Source organism: Pelobates fuscus, chromosome 13 (genome assembly GCF_036172605.1).
Source record: "Pelobates fuscus isolate aPelFus1 chromosome 13, aPelFus1.pri, whole genome shotgun sequence".
NCBI lineage: Eukaryota > Metazoa > Chordata > Amphibia > Anura > Pelobatidae > Pelobates > Pelobates fuscus.
This window is the reverse complement of record NC_086329.1, coordinates 72172613-72189024: the sequence shown is the minus strand read 5'-3', so window position 1 is coordinate 72189024 and position 16412 is coordinate 72172613. Positions and strand designations below refer to the sequence as shown.

Below are 16412 nucleotides of genomic sequence, written 5' to 3'. Positions count from 1 at the left end.
TCTCTTATAGAAAGCTAGGTTTATGGGGAAACATACAGCTCTTGGAAGTGTCAGACAAAGGGAATTCAGCTATGATTCAAATGTTATTTCTTGTATTATTTGCAAATAATGGAATCTCCCAAGAATATTGCACTAACGCGTTTCGACCGTTATGGTCTTTATCAAAGTGCTGTAGTGTGAAACAAATTTAGCGTTTAAATACATTAAAAAAGGCGCGCATTGTGATTTCTTCGCCTGTTTTTATATATTCCGTGATATGACATATTCTTATATATATGTAATCCTTTTCAATAATTTTTACTGTGTTAAAATTAGTAAAATATTTTATTCCAATAAGCTTCCCCACCAAAGTTCCGAATAGCAGTACAAAGCATGGATAAATATGTATAAAATGGATGTTCTTTACACTGTTTATTTACATTATGGACATGGTACAAAAGATATTTGAGAAAAACTAATTGATGCTGACCGGAACCGGAGTTTCGCTGGAACGCAAAGGGAACATGACCGCTGACCCGGAAATGCCGTGTGACACGCAACGTGACCGGAAGCCGGAAATTAAATGACGAGGAGTAACAGCCGGAAACCGGAAGTAAACCGGCGAATAAATCACAATGCGCGCCTTTTTTAATGTATTTAAACGCTAAATTTGTTTCACACTACAGCACTTTGATAAAGACTATAACGGTCGAAACGCGTTAGTGCAATATTCTTGGGAGATTCCATTATATGCTATGCTATGAAAATAAAGTTTGTTCCTGTACTTCCTGACTTGGTTTTCATCAATTGACACAAGGGGATTCTGACAGAGATCAACTTAACCTGCCTTTCCAGCATTGCGGTCTCCAGGAAATTATAAAAAGGCGCTTATAGTCTGAGCCGCTATTTAAGGCTCAGCACCACGTGAGTGGTCAATTTTATATTTATTTCATTTCATTCATTTTATACAGGCTATACTATGTCCTTTATTTTATATTTTTAGGACATCCAAGACATATGGTAATATTGCCTGTTTAATATATTTTATCTATTTTATATTTGGTGTATAATTACTTGCTCTCACTATACTATTTACGATATTGCTTTATACACTTTCTGTGTGATTTGGAGTGACTCACACTTGGTGATTTGAGCACCTTTTACCAATATCCCTCCTTTTTTACTGTGTTTTATTATAACAGGCTATTTACCCAAGATTATTTTGACACTTTTAACGTAGCGATTTCATCGCCAATCTCTGCTAAATATTGGAGTAAAAGTGTTTTTTTTCTCTATTTTGGCATATACACCAATAACAACGGTTTTGTAAAGTGTATTTCGTAAAGCTAGTGTGTGCTATTGTGTTCAGCTACATCTGCTGAGTATAACGATACCCCCATTGTATGCCTTTGGCACTATTCTGTGAATCTACAATGCCATATAAGAGACAAGGCTATTTCAGTTTCTATCATTAGAATTTTCATATAATGATTTGACGGGCCTATGTCTCATTTTGGAGTATTATAGCAGTTTGCAAAATGTAAATGTAATATGGACTGACAGTGAGAAATAAATATACCCAATGGGATGAAATGACAGTAGGGCTGCGTCACATACAAGGGAGCGACTTATTAAATGAAACCGAAAAGATATAACTGGTATGTGAGCGCTCCAATTAATTATGCAGATCTACATAAAAATCAAGATGAAAATATCAATAAACTTAAAAATGACCAATCTCGCCGAGATCACCACAATGACCACCATAAACCACAATTGAATGTACTGGGTGAGTCTTATCTGAATCAGAATACTCTACACATATATATAAGAGTATAACAAAATATCATTTATTGTATAATAAACCAATCATAAAAAATGAAACAACATCTCAAAACGTCCAGTATCAGATGTAAACGTGATGAATAGTAAGGGGCCCCTTATTCATATTCTTGTCGACAAAGGACTGATGTGAAAAATCAGAGATGTGCACATTAGCATAAAAACTATATGTGAACTAAAAAAGTTCAAGCAATAGGCTCCAGTCCAGTCCGTGAAAAAATATATAAGTGGATAAACGGATAGTGCCCAGACGACCAAGCCGTCTTACGGAGAGGGAGCTCAAACACCAGCCAAACACCCTGGTCAAGACTAAGAGGGAAGCGATAGGGATGGCCCCAAAGGTGAAAAATCACATCCAGATATGGAAAACTATGGGGATATCACTTCAGCAACTTACCCTATCCGTCCGACCATCGGGTGAAAAACTGGGAGCACATAAACTCCAAACCGTGAGGGCTGCAGGAAAAAGGCCGTTCTCGCCAGGTCGCTTGCCGAAAATCAATGGCGGGTCGTAAAGGACGAATCGGCTGGGAAGTTCAAATCCGTCGGCGGTGTGGTGAAGTAGCAGACAGCACGTCTACGCGTTTCGTCCTAGCTGGAGGACTTTTTCAAGACCCCTTGAAAAAGTCCTCCAGCTAGGACGAAACGCGTAGACGTGCTGTCTGCTACTTCACCACACCGCCGACGGATTTGAACTTCCCAGCCGATTCGTCCTTTACGACCCGCCATTGATTTTCGGCAAGCGACCTGGCGAGAACGGCCTTTTTCCTGCAGCCCTCACGGTTTGGAGTTTATGTGCTCCCAGTTTTTCACCCGATGGTCGGACGGATAGGGTAAGTTGCTGAAGTGATATCCCCATAGTTTTCCATATCTGGATGTGATTTTTCACCTTTGGGGCCATCCCTATCGCTTCCCTCTTAGTCTTGACCAGGGTGTTTGGCTGGTGTTTGAGCTCCCTCTCCGTAAGACAGCTTGGTCGTCTGGGCACTATCCGTTTATCCACTTATATATTTTTTCACGGACTGGACTGGAGCCTATTGCTTGAACTTTTTTAGTTCACATATAGTTTTTATGCTAATGTGCACATCTCTGATTTTTCACATCAGTCCTTTGTCGACAAGAATATGAATAAGGGGCCCCTTACTATTCATCACGTTTACATCTGATACTGGACGTTTTGAGATGTTGTTTCATTTTTTATGATTGGTTTATTATACAATAAATGATATTTTGTTATACTCTTATATATATGTGTAGAGTATTCTGATTCAGATAAGACTCACCCAGTACATTCAATTGTGGTTTATGGTGGTCATTGTGGTGATCTCGGCGAGATTGGTCATTTTTAAGTTTATTGATATTTTCATCTTGATTTTTATGTAGATCTGCATAATTAATTGGAGCGCTCACATACCAGTTATATCTATTATAGCAGTTTGACTGTTTAAATAACCCCACAAAGGGCTTTCATTTGATAAAGCAGATACCCCAGGGTATTTTATATGGCGTATATTGTGCCCTAACTTGTCACCATTTTTTTACGAATTTATGCCAATGTTTGTGGTGAAAGGAAAAAAAATATTTCTTACACTTGATATGTGTCACTGTCATAATATCCCCAAAAGTATGCTCAGTTACATCTTCTGAGTAAACCAATATGCCCAATGTATGACCTAGACACTATTTTGTGATGTTACAGTGCTGTAAACGAGACGTGACAAGTTCAGGTTTTTAAGTGTGAATTTTCATGGTGTTTTGATGTGTCCGTGTCCCACTTTGGAGCTCTTTAGCAGGCAAGCTAGCCTAACACCGAATTCACCAATTCCCCACTATTTTCCGCCCACCCCAGCTAGCTAAATATATAATTTTAAAATATTTTAATGAATTAATAGAATAAATATAACCCCTGAGGATTCAAAAAAATAAAAATTAACCCTCAGGGTTTAAAAAAATAAAAAGCTGATGACTGTAAAATGTAGTCCCTGCCAATTGGCAACTGTAGTCAGTGATCAATTGGCATGAAAGGGGTTAATTATATTAAAGCAGGTGAAAGGGGGTGGGATTTAACTTAAAAACTTTTATTTACAGGGAGAAGCAGATCATCACTGATCCGTCTCCATGCACTTCACACTGGCCGCGGAAGAGTCAGAGGCTGTCAGAGCGATCACAGCTGCAGGGACAGTGCGATCGGGGGCTCCCAGTCTGCGTTGAATACCGAGACAGACCAGAGGAGCGTTAACCCCGCGATTGCGGTGATCCAGGGTTAACTTTAATAAATGACAGAACTTTTCCATCAAGGTTCCTTTAGGCAATGACAAGCTTGATGGGAAATTTCTGTCTGTGGTCGGAAAGCGGTTAAAATGTTTTGTGTTTGAAACAGTGCACTGAGACATATAGAAATATGTAGAGAAACCTTATAGAAATTACCCGTTTAATACTGTGACACCTGAAACTACCATGTCGATTTCCTTTTTACCATTAATATAATAAAATTTAATAATTTGTGTCCTAGAAACACCTACAATAAGTCCATTGGAGAAACGCATTGAGGAGTTGAGCCACCGATTTGCGATCGAGCGTGCCGTGGCTGAAGGAGCCAAACATGCCACCCAGAAATTGGATGGAAAGCCGCTTGTTGAGGTCAGTTACAAAGTGTATTCTCTTAACCATTTCATCCCCAGAATGAATAATGGGCCTCCAATGTCTGTCAAGGGGTTGGAAGTTGCAGTTTATTGGCATTAGCCAAGTAGCCATGGTATAGTATTATGACTTATAAAGCGCCAACAGAATCTGCTTCATGAATAATTTATATTCTCTCTTCTGAGACCTTAATTGTTTGAAGTCTTTATTGGACCATTTGTTCTGTATTTTATTCTGTCTCTATGGTGCTTTATTTACAATTCTCCCAATTGTTTAATTCCCATTTAGTTTTATTAAAAGCCAATAGCATAATATCAATCTATGGAAATCTATGCTAACTAGTTTTTTCTTTTCCATTCAGCATTTAAGTTAAATACGGGTTTTTTTCAATAAACTGATTTGTAGGAAATAAAAATCTGAATTACCAAACTGAAACAAACCTAGATAAGCTCTGACTAAAGCCGAGATGGAATTTCTCCAGATCACTATTTTTAGTTTAAATATTTGCAGTTCAGATTTCAGACTTTAGTGATTAATCCGGAGTTTTATACATTGAACATGATGTGGAATTATAACACCCTTTATAAATACAGTGAAAGTATGAGCCACACTTGTAGGACTTGTGTGTCTAACCTTGAACATCAGCTCATGTTAGACAGCAGCTTCCAGATATTTTTGCCAGCAGATAATGTCTGTCGTTCTGTTGATCCTTTATCTTTTTTTTTCACTTTTTAACAGGCACAATCAATACTACAGGCGTCAAATGAAAAGCTGGACCTCCTTAAATATTCCTTGCAGGAACGAGTGAAAGAACTTCCTGATGGCCACCATAGGAAGAGTATAACCACCGAGGAACTGTCCCTTGGTTCAGTCAAATCCAAGTCCATAGCACTAACCGGTAAGTTGTTTTGTCTCTGAAAGATCTGGGAATAAACGAAACAAGAATATTTAACATTGAAATATCCGAGCATGTTTCCATCTGTGTGAAGTCTGACTGGAGGAAACTCACAGTTAGCCTACTGATATTCCAGCAGGATTTATTCTATGTGACGTGTATGCAAGTTTAAATGTGACCGGTGACATTTTAAATGATAACAATATGTAACTCTTAGCATCATTCTTCCAAATGTACTGAGCTAGCTTTCTGCATAACTTTTTATTGAGTGAATTAATAGCATAAACTAAGTAAACAAGTTAAGCATTACACTTTGAGGAATATTTTACTAATGGGAAATTAGATAAATGACTTTACTTACTGTCTAAGACACAGTTTATAATCATCTGAATATGTGAAAATGACATGTTACTGAGAATTTGCACTTTTTTGGTATTCTCATGAATTCAGTTTTACTTTTTTTTTTTATTATCTTAGAGTCCCACTAAGTGTAAAGGTTAATCCAGACGTGGACTCCTTGTTCACTTTGCATAGAGGGGTTCCAACTTGTATAGCGTGGACTTGTTGCATTTTGGTTCTGAATTACTCCTGTGAGTGTTTAGAAATATCTAATAATGCAAATAGTATACGTTTCCTCTCTAATGGCACCAGTGAGATAAACCTTGTCTGACTACCAAGCAGGGACTAACTGAAGTTACTGAGTTTTTATCTGTTTGTAAGTTCAGTTTTGGTTGATTTATATTCTGATAAAGATGTAAAAGCTGCCTAATCATTTCATATTCTGTGTGTGCTACTTAGACCAAACACAAAGTTTTCTTTAACATCAATGTGAAAGTGTAATAGCCATTGTTACAATATTTATTCTGATTGTTTGACAGGTACTCTGAAAGTGCGAGTAAAGGGCTGTCACGGTATTCTGGAGAATGTACCTGGCAGACTAAAGGACCCGTCAGATGTTCTCCCTGGCAGGAGTCCACGTCGAGGAAGATTCTTATTAATGAACCGGATCAGAAGAAACAACCGTGGCAGCAATCAGAACATCCAGGAGACTTTTGACTTTTCTAGTACAGTGATTTTTATCTTATTAATCCCGTTATGTGTACAGTGACGCTCAATAACAGTGCTCAATATCTGGGGTATCGAACCTTTCCCTGCTACAATTGTTAAACTACATATCCCACCATTTACTGACAGAATTTATAATCATAGTCCAGTAACATTTGACTGGTCATGGTTAGACAAGGTCTGTATAGGAATCTTGGATCCTTTAACTCTGCAATGTTCCTGTTTGGGGAGAATGGAGGCGAAATACAAATATTATTATCTAATAGGATTCTCCATCCTTCACAAAGACCCTGCCAATCAATCACAATACTGAAAGTGTTGTCAAGGAGATCAGTTTTACAAAACATATTTCCAGATATCCCTCCACAATTGCCTTTTTCCACCAAATTATTTTACAAATTCTGAATGAAGTGACTCTAAACTTTAAAAGTGAAGGAAACATTTACCAAAGATTCTTCAAGCTGGGAATCCTATCTGTCAACTTTATATCCTCCTCTAAACAAGTTACAAGTTGCCTTTTGAAACATCCTCCTGGTCCATGGGGAGAATACTGGCTCACAACACCCCTTACATTATCGTCTTATCTAATCAGTAGACGAGATCTCGACTACTTTACTCATTGATGATTTCATTGTTTCTTTGGGATTGCGGCTTTACCATTCTGAGACTTGAACACAGCTCACAGCCTGACTTTCAATTTTATGCTCTGGACTTTCCTGATTATTTGTTAATGCAATGTTTTGGGTTAGTTTTCTCATCCATTTAATTGCCATTAAATATTATTATTACATGTATCTAACAATGACATTGTGATATATAACAGTACATTATTATGTAATCCTGTACATTCATAATAAATGCTAATAGTATTAAACAAATACAATAATACACAAACGTTACTGTATAGTAGAAAACATGGAATAGTGTGACAAAAAATATATAAATAAGATAGGCCCACCTCTCAGATCACCAGTAAAATCCTTGACATAATGTCATACCCAGGGGTGTATAACACAGGAGGGTCTATGTAGCAAACCTCATAGGAAACTGTAGCACTTCAATATATGTGGAGTATAAACTGCAAGAAAACCTCCTTAATTCAGTGTGCCAAAACAAGGCTGCGAGATGGTACCTCCTTAATCCAGTGTGCCAAAACAAGGCTGCAGCATGGTACCTCCTTAATCTAGTGTGCCAAAACAAGGCTGCAGGATGGGACCTCCTTAATCTAGTGGGCCAAAACAAGGCTGCAGCATGGTACCTCCTTAATCTAGTGTGCCAAAACAAGGCTGCAGGATGATACTTCCTTAATCTAGTGGGCCAAAACAAGGCTGCAGGATGGTACCTCCTTAATCCAGTGTGCCAAAACAAGGCTGCAGGATGGTACCTCCTTAATCCAGTGTGCCAAAACAAGGCTGCAGGATGATACCTCCTTAATCCAGTGTGCCAAAACAAGGCTGCAGGATGGGACCTCCTTAATCCAGTGTGCCAAAACAAGGCTGCAGCATGGTACCTCCTTAATCTAGTGTGCCAAAACAAGGCTGCAGGATGGGACCTCCTTAATCCAGTGTGCCAAAACAAGGCTGCAGGATGGTACCTCCTTAATCTAGTGTGCCAAAACAAGGCTGCAGGATGGGACCTCCTTAATCCAGTGTGCCAAAACAAGGCTGCAGGATGGGACCTCCTTAATCCAGTGTGCCAAAACAAGGCTGCAGGATGGTACCTCCTTAATCTAGTGTGCCAAAACAAGGCTGCAGGATGGTACCTCCTTAATCTAGTGTGCCAAAACAAGGCTGCAGCATGGTACCTCCTTAATCTAGTGTGCCAAAACAAGGCTGCAGGATGGGACCTCCTTAATCTAGTGTGCCAAAACAAGGCTGCAGGATGGGACCTCCTTAATCTAGTGTGCCAAAACAAGGCTGCAGGATGATACCTCCGTAATCCAGTGTGCCAAAACAAGGCTGCAGGATGGGACCTCCTTAATCTAGTGTGCCAAAACAAGGCTGCAGGATGGTACCTCCTTAATCTAGTGTGCCAAAAACAAGGCTGCAGGATGATACCTCCTTAATCCAGTGTGCCAAAACAAGGCTGCAGGATGGGACCTCCTTAATCTAGTGTGCCAAAACAAGGCTGCAGGATGGTACCTCCTTAATCTAGTGTGCCAAAACAAGGCTGCAGGATGGTACCTCCTTAATCCAGTGTGCCAAAACAAGGCTGCAGGATGATACTTCCTTAATCCAGTGTGCCAAAACAAGGCTGCAGGATGATACTTCCTTAATCTAGTGTGCCAAAACAAGGCTGCAGGATGGTACCTCCTTAATCTAGTGTGCCAAAACAAGGCTGCAGGGTGTTACCTCCTTAATCCAGTGTGCCAAAACAAGGCTGCAGCATGGGACCTCCTTAATCCAGTGTGCCAAAACAAGGCTGCATGATGGTACCTCCTTAATCCAGTGTGCCAAAACAAGGCTGCAGGATGGTTCCTCCTTAATCCAGTGGGCCAAAACAAGGCTGCAGGATGGTACCTCCTTAATCCAGTGTGCCAAAACAAGGCTGCAGCATGGTACCTCCTTAATCTAGTGTGCCAAAACAAGGCTGCAGCATGGGACCTCCTTAATCCAGTGTGCCAAAACAAGGCTGCATGATGGTACCTCCTTAATCCAGTGTGCCAAAACAAGGCTGCAGCATGGGACCTCCTTAATCCAGTGTGCCAAAACAAGGCTGCATGATGGTACCTCCTTAATCCAGTGTGCCAAAACAAGGCTGCAGGATGGTTCCTCCTTAATCCAGTGTGCCAAAACAAGGCTGCAGGATGGTACCTCCTTAATCCAGTGTGCCAAAACAAGGCTGCAGCATGGTACCTCCTTAATCCAGTGTGCCAAAACAAGGCTGCATGATGGTACCTCCTTAATCCAGTGTGCCAAAACAAGGCTGCAGGATGATACCTCCTTAATCCAGTGTGCCAAAACAAGGCTGCAGCATGGTACCTCCTTAATCCAGTGTGCCAAAACAAGGCTGCATGATGGTACCTCCTTAATATAGTGTGCCAAAACAAGGCTGCAGGATGGTACCTCCTTAATCCAGTGTGCCAAAACAAGGCTGCAGCATGGTACCTCCTTAATCTAGTGTGCCAAAACAAGGCTGCAGCATGGTACCTCCTTAATCCAGTGTGCCAAAACAAGGCTGCAGCATGGTACCTCCTTAATCCAGTGTGCCAAACCAAGACTGCAGCATGGGACCTCTTCCATTGTGCCAAACCGAGGCTGCAGTGGGAAACCTCCTAGTCCCACATTGTTGTCATGCTGTAGGTTTCCACGTGTTAGCGTAGTGAGACTATTCAGAATCAGGGAAATCCATTAGATATCTCAGTCTTGAGATTTACAAAAAAAATGGCGCTGCTCCAAAGTAAAAAACCAAGTAGACCGTTTTAGTCAGCCAACAATCTGTACAGGTGTTGCAATGTATAGCAAAGTAGTTTTAAAAAGTAAAAGAAGCTTTATACATTGCAACACCTGTTCAGATCGTTTGATGGCCATTGTTCCATAATAAGACATTTTTAACATTACTCTATACAGCAGCTCACAAACTACATTTTAAGTTGGTAGACGGGCCTTATGCCCTACAATGGCCTTATTTATCGTAAACTCACTTACCTGATTCTATTGGATTGGTTACACAAATTATTTATTGAAGACACCTCTGTAAAACAATTCTTCCAAATCTGTGGCCAATATGTATTTACAATAAACATCGCTATCCAAATGAAAATCAAAACCACAATATCGATCTATATCCTGTTCAAAATTTGTAGCAGGTCAACACCAAACTACTCTACCCACATATAAACTTGGACTCACTCATCGTACAAACTCCATTCTTTACATTATTTGTTAGACAAAAAAGACCGACAGCAGGAACATCATTTTCAACATGTTTTTAGTGAATTGGTTCTAGTGTTATTTCACATATATCTCTTTGCTTATATTCAGACTGTATTACCTGGCTGACTATAAAGTTGTCTAGTTTTTTATTTTCTTTTGCTTTTTTTTACAGAATACAGGAGATTAGACTCCTTTGATGAAAGCAAACCTCTAGAGCTTTGTGTAAAGCTAATAGATGAACCTTTATATTGTCTGTGTATTGACCAAAGCTACGTAGAAATGTTCTTTAAATTAAAATACTCTTAGCCTTTTAAGTTGAGTTCCTGAAATTTCCTTACAGGTGAAGTCCGTACTCAGCTGAAGATCGATCATATTCCAGTGGGTTCAACAAGTTGGAAAACTGTTTCTAACCCATCCTGGAATAAGACATTTAAACTGGATTTAGATAAGGTACATATGGCATGCGTGTATTATTTTTTTTTTAGCTTGAATTCATTTTTGGCCCCAGGTAGAATTAATACGTTATAAATCTTCAAATCCTGTAAAGAGTTGTCTAATTGAACTCCTTTTTCTAAACCTTTTAGGACCTTAATGTGTCAGACAGTTAAAATGTAGAGTTGTTTAACATTGGGTTAGTTTATCTTTCTCTAGATATTGTTAAAGGATTTTTTAACCCCTTAAGGACACATGACGTGTGAGACACGTCATGATTCCCTTTTATTCCAGAAGTTGGTCCTTAAGGGGTTAAACAATCTGTGATATATTGCATATTTTAGAAAACATTTGCCACCTTGACTTTTTATAACTTTTTAGTTAAAGGCATTCTGTCAAGCATTAACTAACCACGTTGTTTAATTGCTTATTTTCCCCAATAAACAAGCTTGCCATGTGGATAGAAAATTTATAGGTGCAAACTGATTTTATGTTTACATACCCACCACTTCTGGGTCTGCTTAATGCTCTGTACACCTGACCTGGAATGAACTGCGATTAATCTCTCAAAGTGAGCAAGTCCTGCTGTGTCAAGCACACACATGGAAGACTAGTAGTGTGGCTAGTAATAGGGCAAAGAATATAACACTTTAAACAAATTTATATCTATTCATTTACTAACCTCAATATATTGAAAAATAATTTTGTTTTGTTTTTTTTTATGTGAAAATGGTAAAATGTGGTTTAAATGTGTGGAAATGGTTCCTTACGAAAACATGATTGGCCCAAAACTTTTTTTGTTTAAATAACTATTGTTCATTTAATTTTTACATAGTCTCGGGAGCTAGAAATATCCTTATATTGGCATGATCAGAGATCACTGTGTGCCACAAAGACTCTGAAGTTGGAAGAATTCCTGTTGAACCCCAAACAGGAACTGTGTCTACAACTGGAACCACAGGGCACCCTTTTCATCAAGGTGAGAACCAATCTCTGGCCACGATAAATTTATAGTTATATTTTAATGTAATAATACAGAAAACAAAAGAATGATTACGTTACACAACTTTACAATTAAAAGATAGTGGATTTTCACACTTAGTGAATAAGTGTATAAATATAAATCAAACTGTACTGAAGTGTAAACTGAAATGCACAACTTAGGTAACAATAGGTGATTTGAAAGCATTCCTTAAGTCAGCAATAGTAGTAACTTGGATTTTTAGCTTAAAGGGACTCTGTTTTCAATTCATGCAATTTGCCATTTATTGAATAAACCTTTGTATATACGTCATATTACCTACATTACCACTTATAGCATCTTTAGCAATCTTTGACTTTTTTAGATAAAGGACACTATATTACGTTATAGACTGTCTAAATAAAGGGCTTCACTTATTGTGATTAGCTGTAGAAGAACAGATTTGAAGCTGTTTACTTTTCCATTTGTGTGTCTGTTTTTATGTTGGTTTGGCAAAATAAGATATTATCATTTACTTCCTGCAGTTAACTCTTTCACCTTGTTTTGGAATAGGTGACGTTTTCCAGTCCTTTCACCCAGAAAAGGCCAAAGCTTCAAACAATTAAGAAATTAATCTCCTCAAAACAAGGTAAGTGTATGTTTAACATGCCTCGTATTAAATAGCAAACTGCCCATGGGCCTTTAAAGGCATCTATCAGGCAGAAATGATTATTGATTGGTTACTGACAAGCGGCGAACCCTTGTACCCCAGTACTAGCCCCCAGTGTGATAGAACACATCAAGCTTGTCAAGCAGTGTGAATGCACTCAGTAACCAGTGTGGGGTTTCACATTTCATTATCTTACAGGTAGAGAAACTGATACATATACATCCATTCTAACAACCATACTGCAGGATGTACATCTTATAACATATACAGTATACACAGATTAAATTACTTATACCTACCTGAAGATCATCATTTTCACTGGATGCCATTCCCATTAACGACATTGGTATTATTGGTTATTGTAATATTATAAACCATAACTCACAATTAATACATTCAAATAAAGTTCTAGGCTTGGAGATTGTGTTCCTTCTTTTTTTTCTTATGCTTTTACTTTAGAGTTTTTGGATTATGATGTAAGCAATTAATCCATTATAGATCTCTGTGTATCATATACAATACTCAAGTTATGTTCTGTGCTACTTTTGTAGAGGAGACCACCGAACCAGCTCCACTGGAGGATGCAGCTATTGATGCTCATTCGCTGCCAGAATCGGATACTGAGAGCGTGGATTCATCGGCGCCGGCTGTGGATACTGAAACGGAAAAGACCATCCAGCCAGCTCCAGAAGAAGATGTTGTTACTGACAATCCTATATTGCCAGTAGCCACTGAGAGCATGCGTCCATTAACACCTGATGCTGATACCATTACAGAAGAGACCTTCCAACCACCTCCAGTGGAAGCTACAACTATTGACAATGTACCAGCAGTGGACACTGAGAATGTGGATTCAACACTACCAGCTATCAACACCATTAGTACAGAAACTATCCAACCACCTCCAGTGGAAGCTAGAATTTTTGACAATGCTCCACTGCCAGTAGCAGTAGAGGACTCTGTGAGCATGGAACCATTACCACCAGCTATTGTAAGCTTGCTAGAAATGACAATCCAACCAGCTCTAGAAGTTGATTTAGTTACTGACCCTACTCCATTGCCAGTAAAGGACACGGACAGCGTGGAGCCATCGGTGCCAGCTGTTGATGAAATTACAGAAAAGACAATTCAACCAGCTGCAGAGGAGGATGCAGCTATTAATCCTCAATCACTACCAGTAGAGGACTCTGAGAGCATGAAGCCATTGCTGCCAGCTGACGATGAAGATACAAAAAAGACAATCCAACCACCTCCAGAGGAGGATGCAGCTATTAATCCTCAATCACTACCAGTAGAGGACTCTGAGAGCATGAAGCCATTGCTGCCAGCTGACGATGAAGATACAGAAAAGATAATCCAACCAGCTCCAGAGCAGGCTGTAGTAATTGACACGCCTCAAGTGTCAGCAGTGGACAATAAGAAAGTGGAATCATCACCACCTGGTGCTGCTACTGATATGGAAAAAAACATCCAAACATCAACAGAGAAAGATGCAGTTATTGATATTGATAACATTGCAGAAGAAACCACTGGACCACCAAAGGGTTTAGTTCGTGACGCTGTTCCATTGGCAGAAGCAGATGTGGAAAATCCATCATCATCAGCTGGGTATTGAGATATTCATCTTTCTCATCAATGCTGTTAACGTATACTGTGTGTTATAGGAGAATTTTGTTTTGGGTCTTTGTTTTTTCATGGGGGAGGGGACTGTATGTAATTTTAAATATATTTAAAACGTGTTCTTTTCTTTGCAGTATTCAGCAAGGAGCTCGGCTGAGCATTCAGGATTTTGATTGTCTCTGTGTGCTGGGAAGAGGAGCATTTGGAAAGGTGGGTTATGGTGTGAATTCCACTTTCAATATAAAAGGTGTCAAGATAAATGCTAGGTAACAATATATATATATATATTATTTAGCCTTGTACTGCAGAGAGCCTCAGATGGAATTTTTTCCCAAGTAAGTGGTTAATCTCATAAGAGCAGACATTAGACTGTGAGAGTAGGACCTGCCAAAGATGGGGTACATTGACGTTGTGGCAGGCTTATGCAATGTATGATCATATAATGTAACTAAATCCCCATTTTTTTGCCTAGATTAGGTGTTTTTAAAAAAAACTTTTACAGACTAATAAAGTCTGTCGACATTGAAGTTGCTGTTTAGTAGATAGGAGAGTGCGCTGGATCTTGTGTATTTATTGTATAATATGGCCCCCAGCAGCACCCCATTTAAGCATGTTTAGGTGAGTGCAACCATCCCCCCATGTTTCCTATATATATTTGGGAGTCTAGCCAACTCCTTGGTTCTGCACCCCTCCCTGTTACAGGTGCCTCATCTCAGGTCCCTATTTAGCCTTGTACTGCAGAGAGCCTCAGATGGAATTTTTTCCCAAGTAAGTGGTTAATCTCATAAGAGCAGACATTAGACTGTGAGAGTAGGACCTGCCAAAGATGGGGTACATTGACGTTGTGGCAGGCTTATGCAATGTATGATCATATAATGTAACTAAATCCCCATTTTTTTGCCTAGATTAGGTGTTTTTAAAAAAAACTTTTACAGACTAATAAAGTCTGTCGACATTGAAGTTGCTGTTTAGTAGATAGGAGAGTGCGCTGGATCTTGTGTATTTATTGTATAATATGGCCCCCAGCAGCACCCCATTTAAGCATGTTTAGGTGAGTGCAACCATCCCCCCATGTTTCCTATATATATTTGGGAGTCTAGCCAACTCCTTGGTTCTGCACCCCTCCCTGTTACAGGTGCCTCATCTCAGGTCCCTATTTAGCCTTGTACTGCAGAGAGCCTCAGATGGAATTTTTTCCCAAGTAAGTGGTTAATCTCATAAGAGCAGACATTAGACTGTGAGAGTAGGACCTGCCAAAGATGGGGTACATTGACGTTGTGGCAGGCTTATGCAATGTATGATCATATAATGTAACTAAATCCCCATTTTTTTGCCTAGATTAGGTGTTTTTAAAAAAAACTTTTACAGACTAATAAAGTCTGTCGACATTGAAGTTGCTGTTTAGTAGATAGGAGAGTGCGCTGGATCTTGTGTATTTATTGTATAATATGGCCCCCAGCAGCACCCCATTTAAGCATGTTTAGGTGAGTGCAACCATCCCCCCATGTTTCCTATATATATTTGGGAGTCTAGCCAACTCCTTGGTTCTGCACCCCTCCCTGTTACAGGTGCCTCATCTCAGGTCCCTATTTAGCCTTGTACTGCAGAGAGCCTCAGATGGAATTTTTTCCCAAGTAAGTGGTTAATCTCATAAGAGCAGACATTAGACTGTGAGAGTAGGACCTGCCAAAGATGGGGTACATTGACGTTGTGGCAGGCTTATGCAATGTATGATCATATAATGTAACTAAATCCCCATTTTTTTGCCTAGATTAGGTGTTTTTAAAAAAAACTTTTACAGACTAATAAAGTCTGTCGACATTGAAGTTGCTGTTTAGTAGATAGGAGAGTGCGCTGGATCTTGTGTATTTATTGTATAATATGGCCCCCAGCAGCACCCCATTTAAGCATGTTTAGGTGAGTGCAACCATCCCCCCATGTTTCCTATATATATTTGGGAGTCTAGCCAACTCCTTGGTTCTGCACCCCTCCCTGTTACAGGTGCCTCATCTCAGGTCCCTATTTAGCCTTGTACTGCAGAGAGCCTCAGATGGAATTTTTTCCCAAGTAAGTGGTTAATCTCATAAGAGCAGACATTAGACTGTGAGAGTAGGACCTGCCAAAGATGGGGTACATTGACGTTGTGGCAGGCTTATGCAATGTATGATCATATAATGTAACTAAATCCCCATTTTTTTGCCTAGATTAGGTGTTTTTAAAAAAAACTTTTACAGACTAATAAAGTCTGTCGACATTGAAGTTGCTGTTTAGTAGATAGGAGAGTGCGCTGGATCTTGTGTATTTATTGTATAATATGGCCCCCAGCAGCACCCCATTTAAGCATGTTTAGGTGAGTGCAACCATCCCCCCATGTTTCCTATATATATTTGGGAGTCTAGCCAACTCCTTGGTTCTGCACCCCTCCCTGTTACA

The 16412-nt window shown here is 39.4% G+C and overlaps 1 protein-coding gene across 1 annotated transcript in view; it reads left to right on the top strand.

Annotated features, from left to right (window-relative positions):
• LOC134582615 (serine/threonine-protein kinase N2-like) overlaps positions 1-16412 on the top strand; it is a 39241-nt gene that overhangs the window by 12285 nt on the left and 10544 nt on the right. The window contains exons 5-13 of the mRNA XM_063439280.1: positions 4334-4461; positions 5200-5359; positions 6235-6420; positions 10469-10546; positions 10637-10746; positions 11564-11707; positions 12263-12338; positions 12911-13967; positions 14114-14245. Of these exons, the coding sequence (XP_063295350.1) occupies positions 4334-4461; positions 5200-5359; positions 6235-6420; positions 10469-10546; positions 10637-10746; positions 11564-11707; positions 12263-12338; positions 12911-13967; positions 14114-14245 (2071 nt within the window). The remainder of the gene's footprint in view (positions 1-4333; positions 4462-5199; positions 5360-6234; positions 6421-10468; positions 10547-10636; positions 10747-11563; positions 11708-12262; positions 12339-12910; positions 13968-14113; positions 14246-16412) is intronic.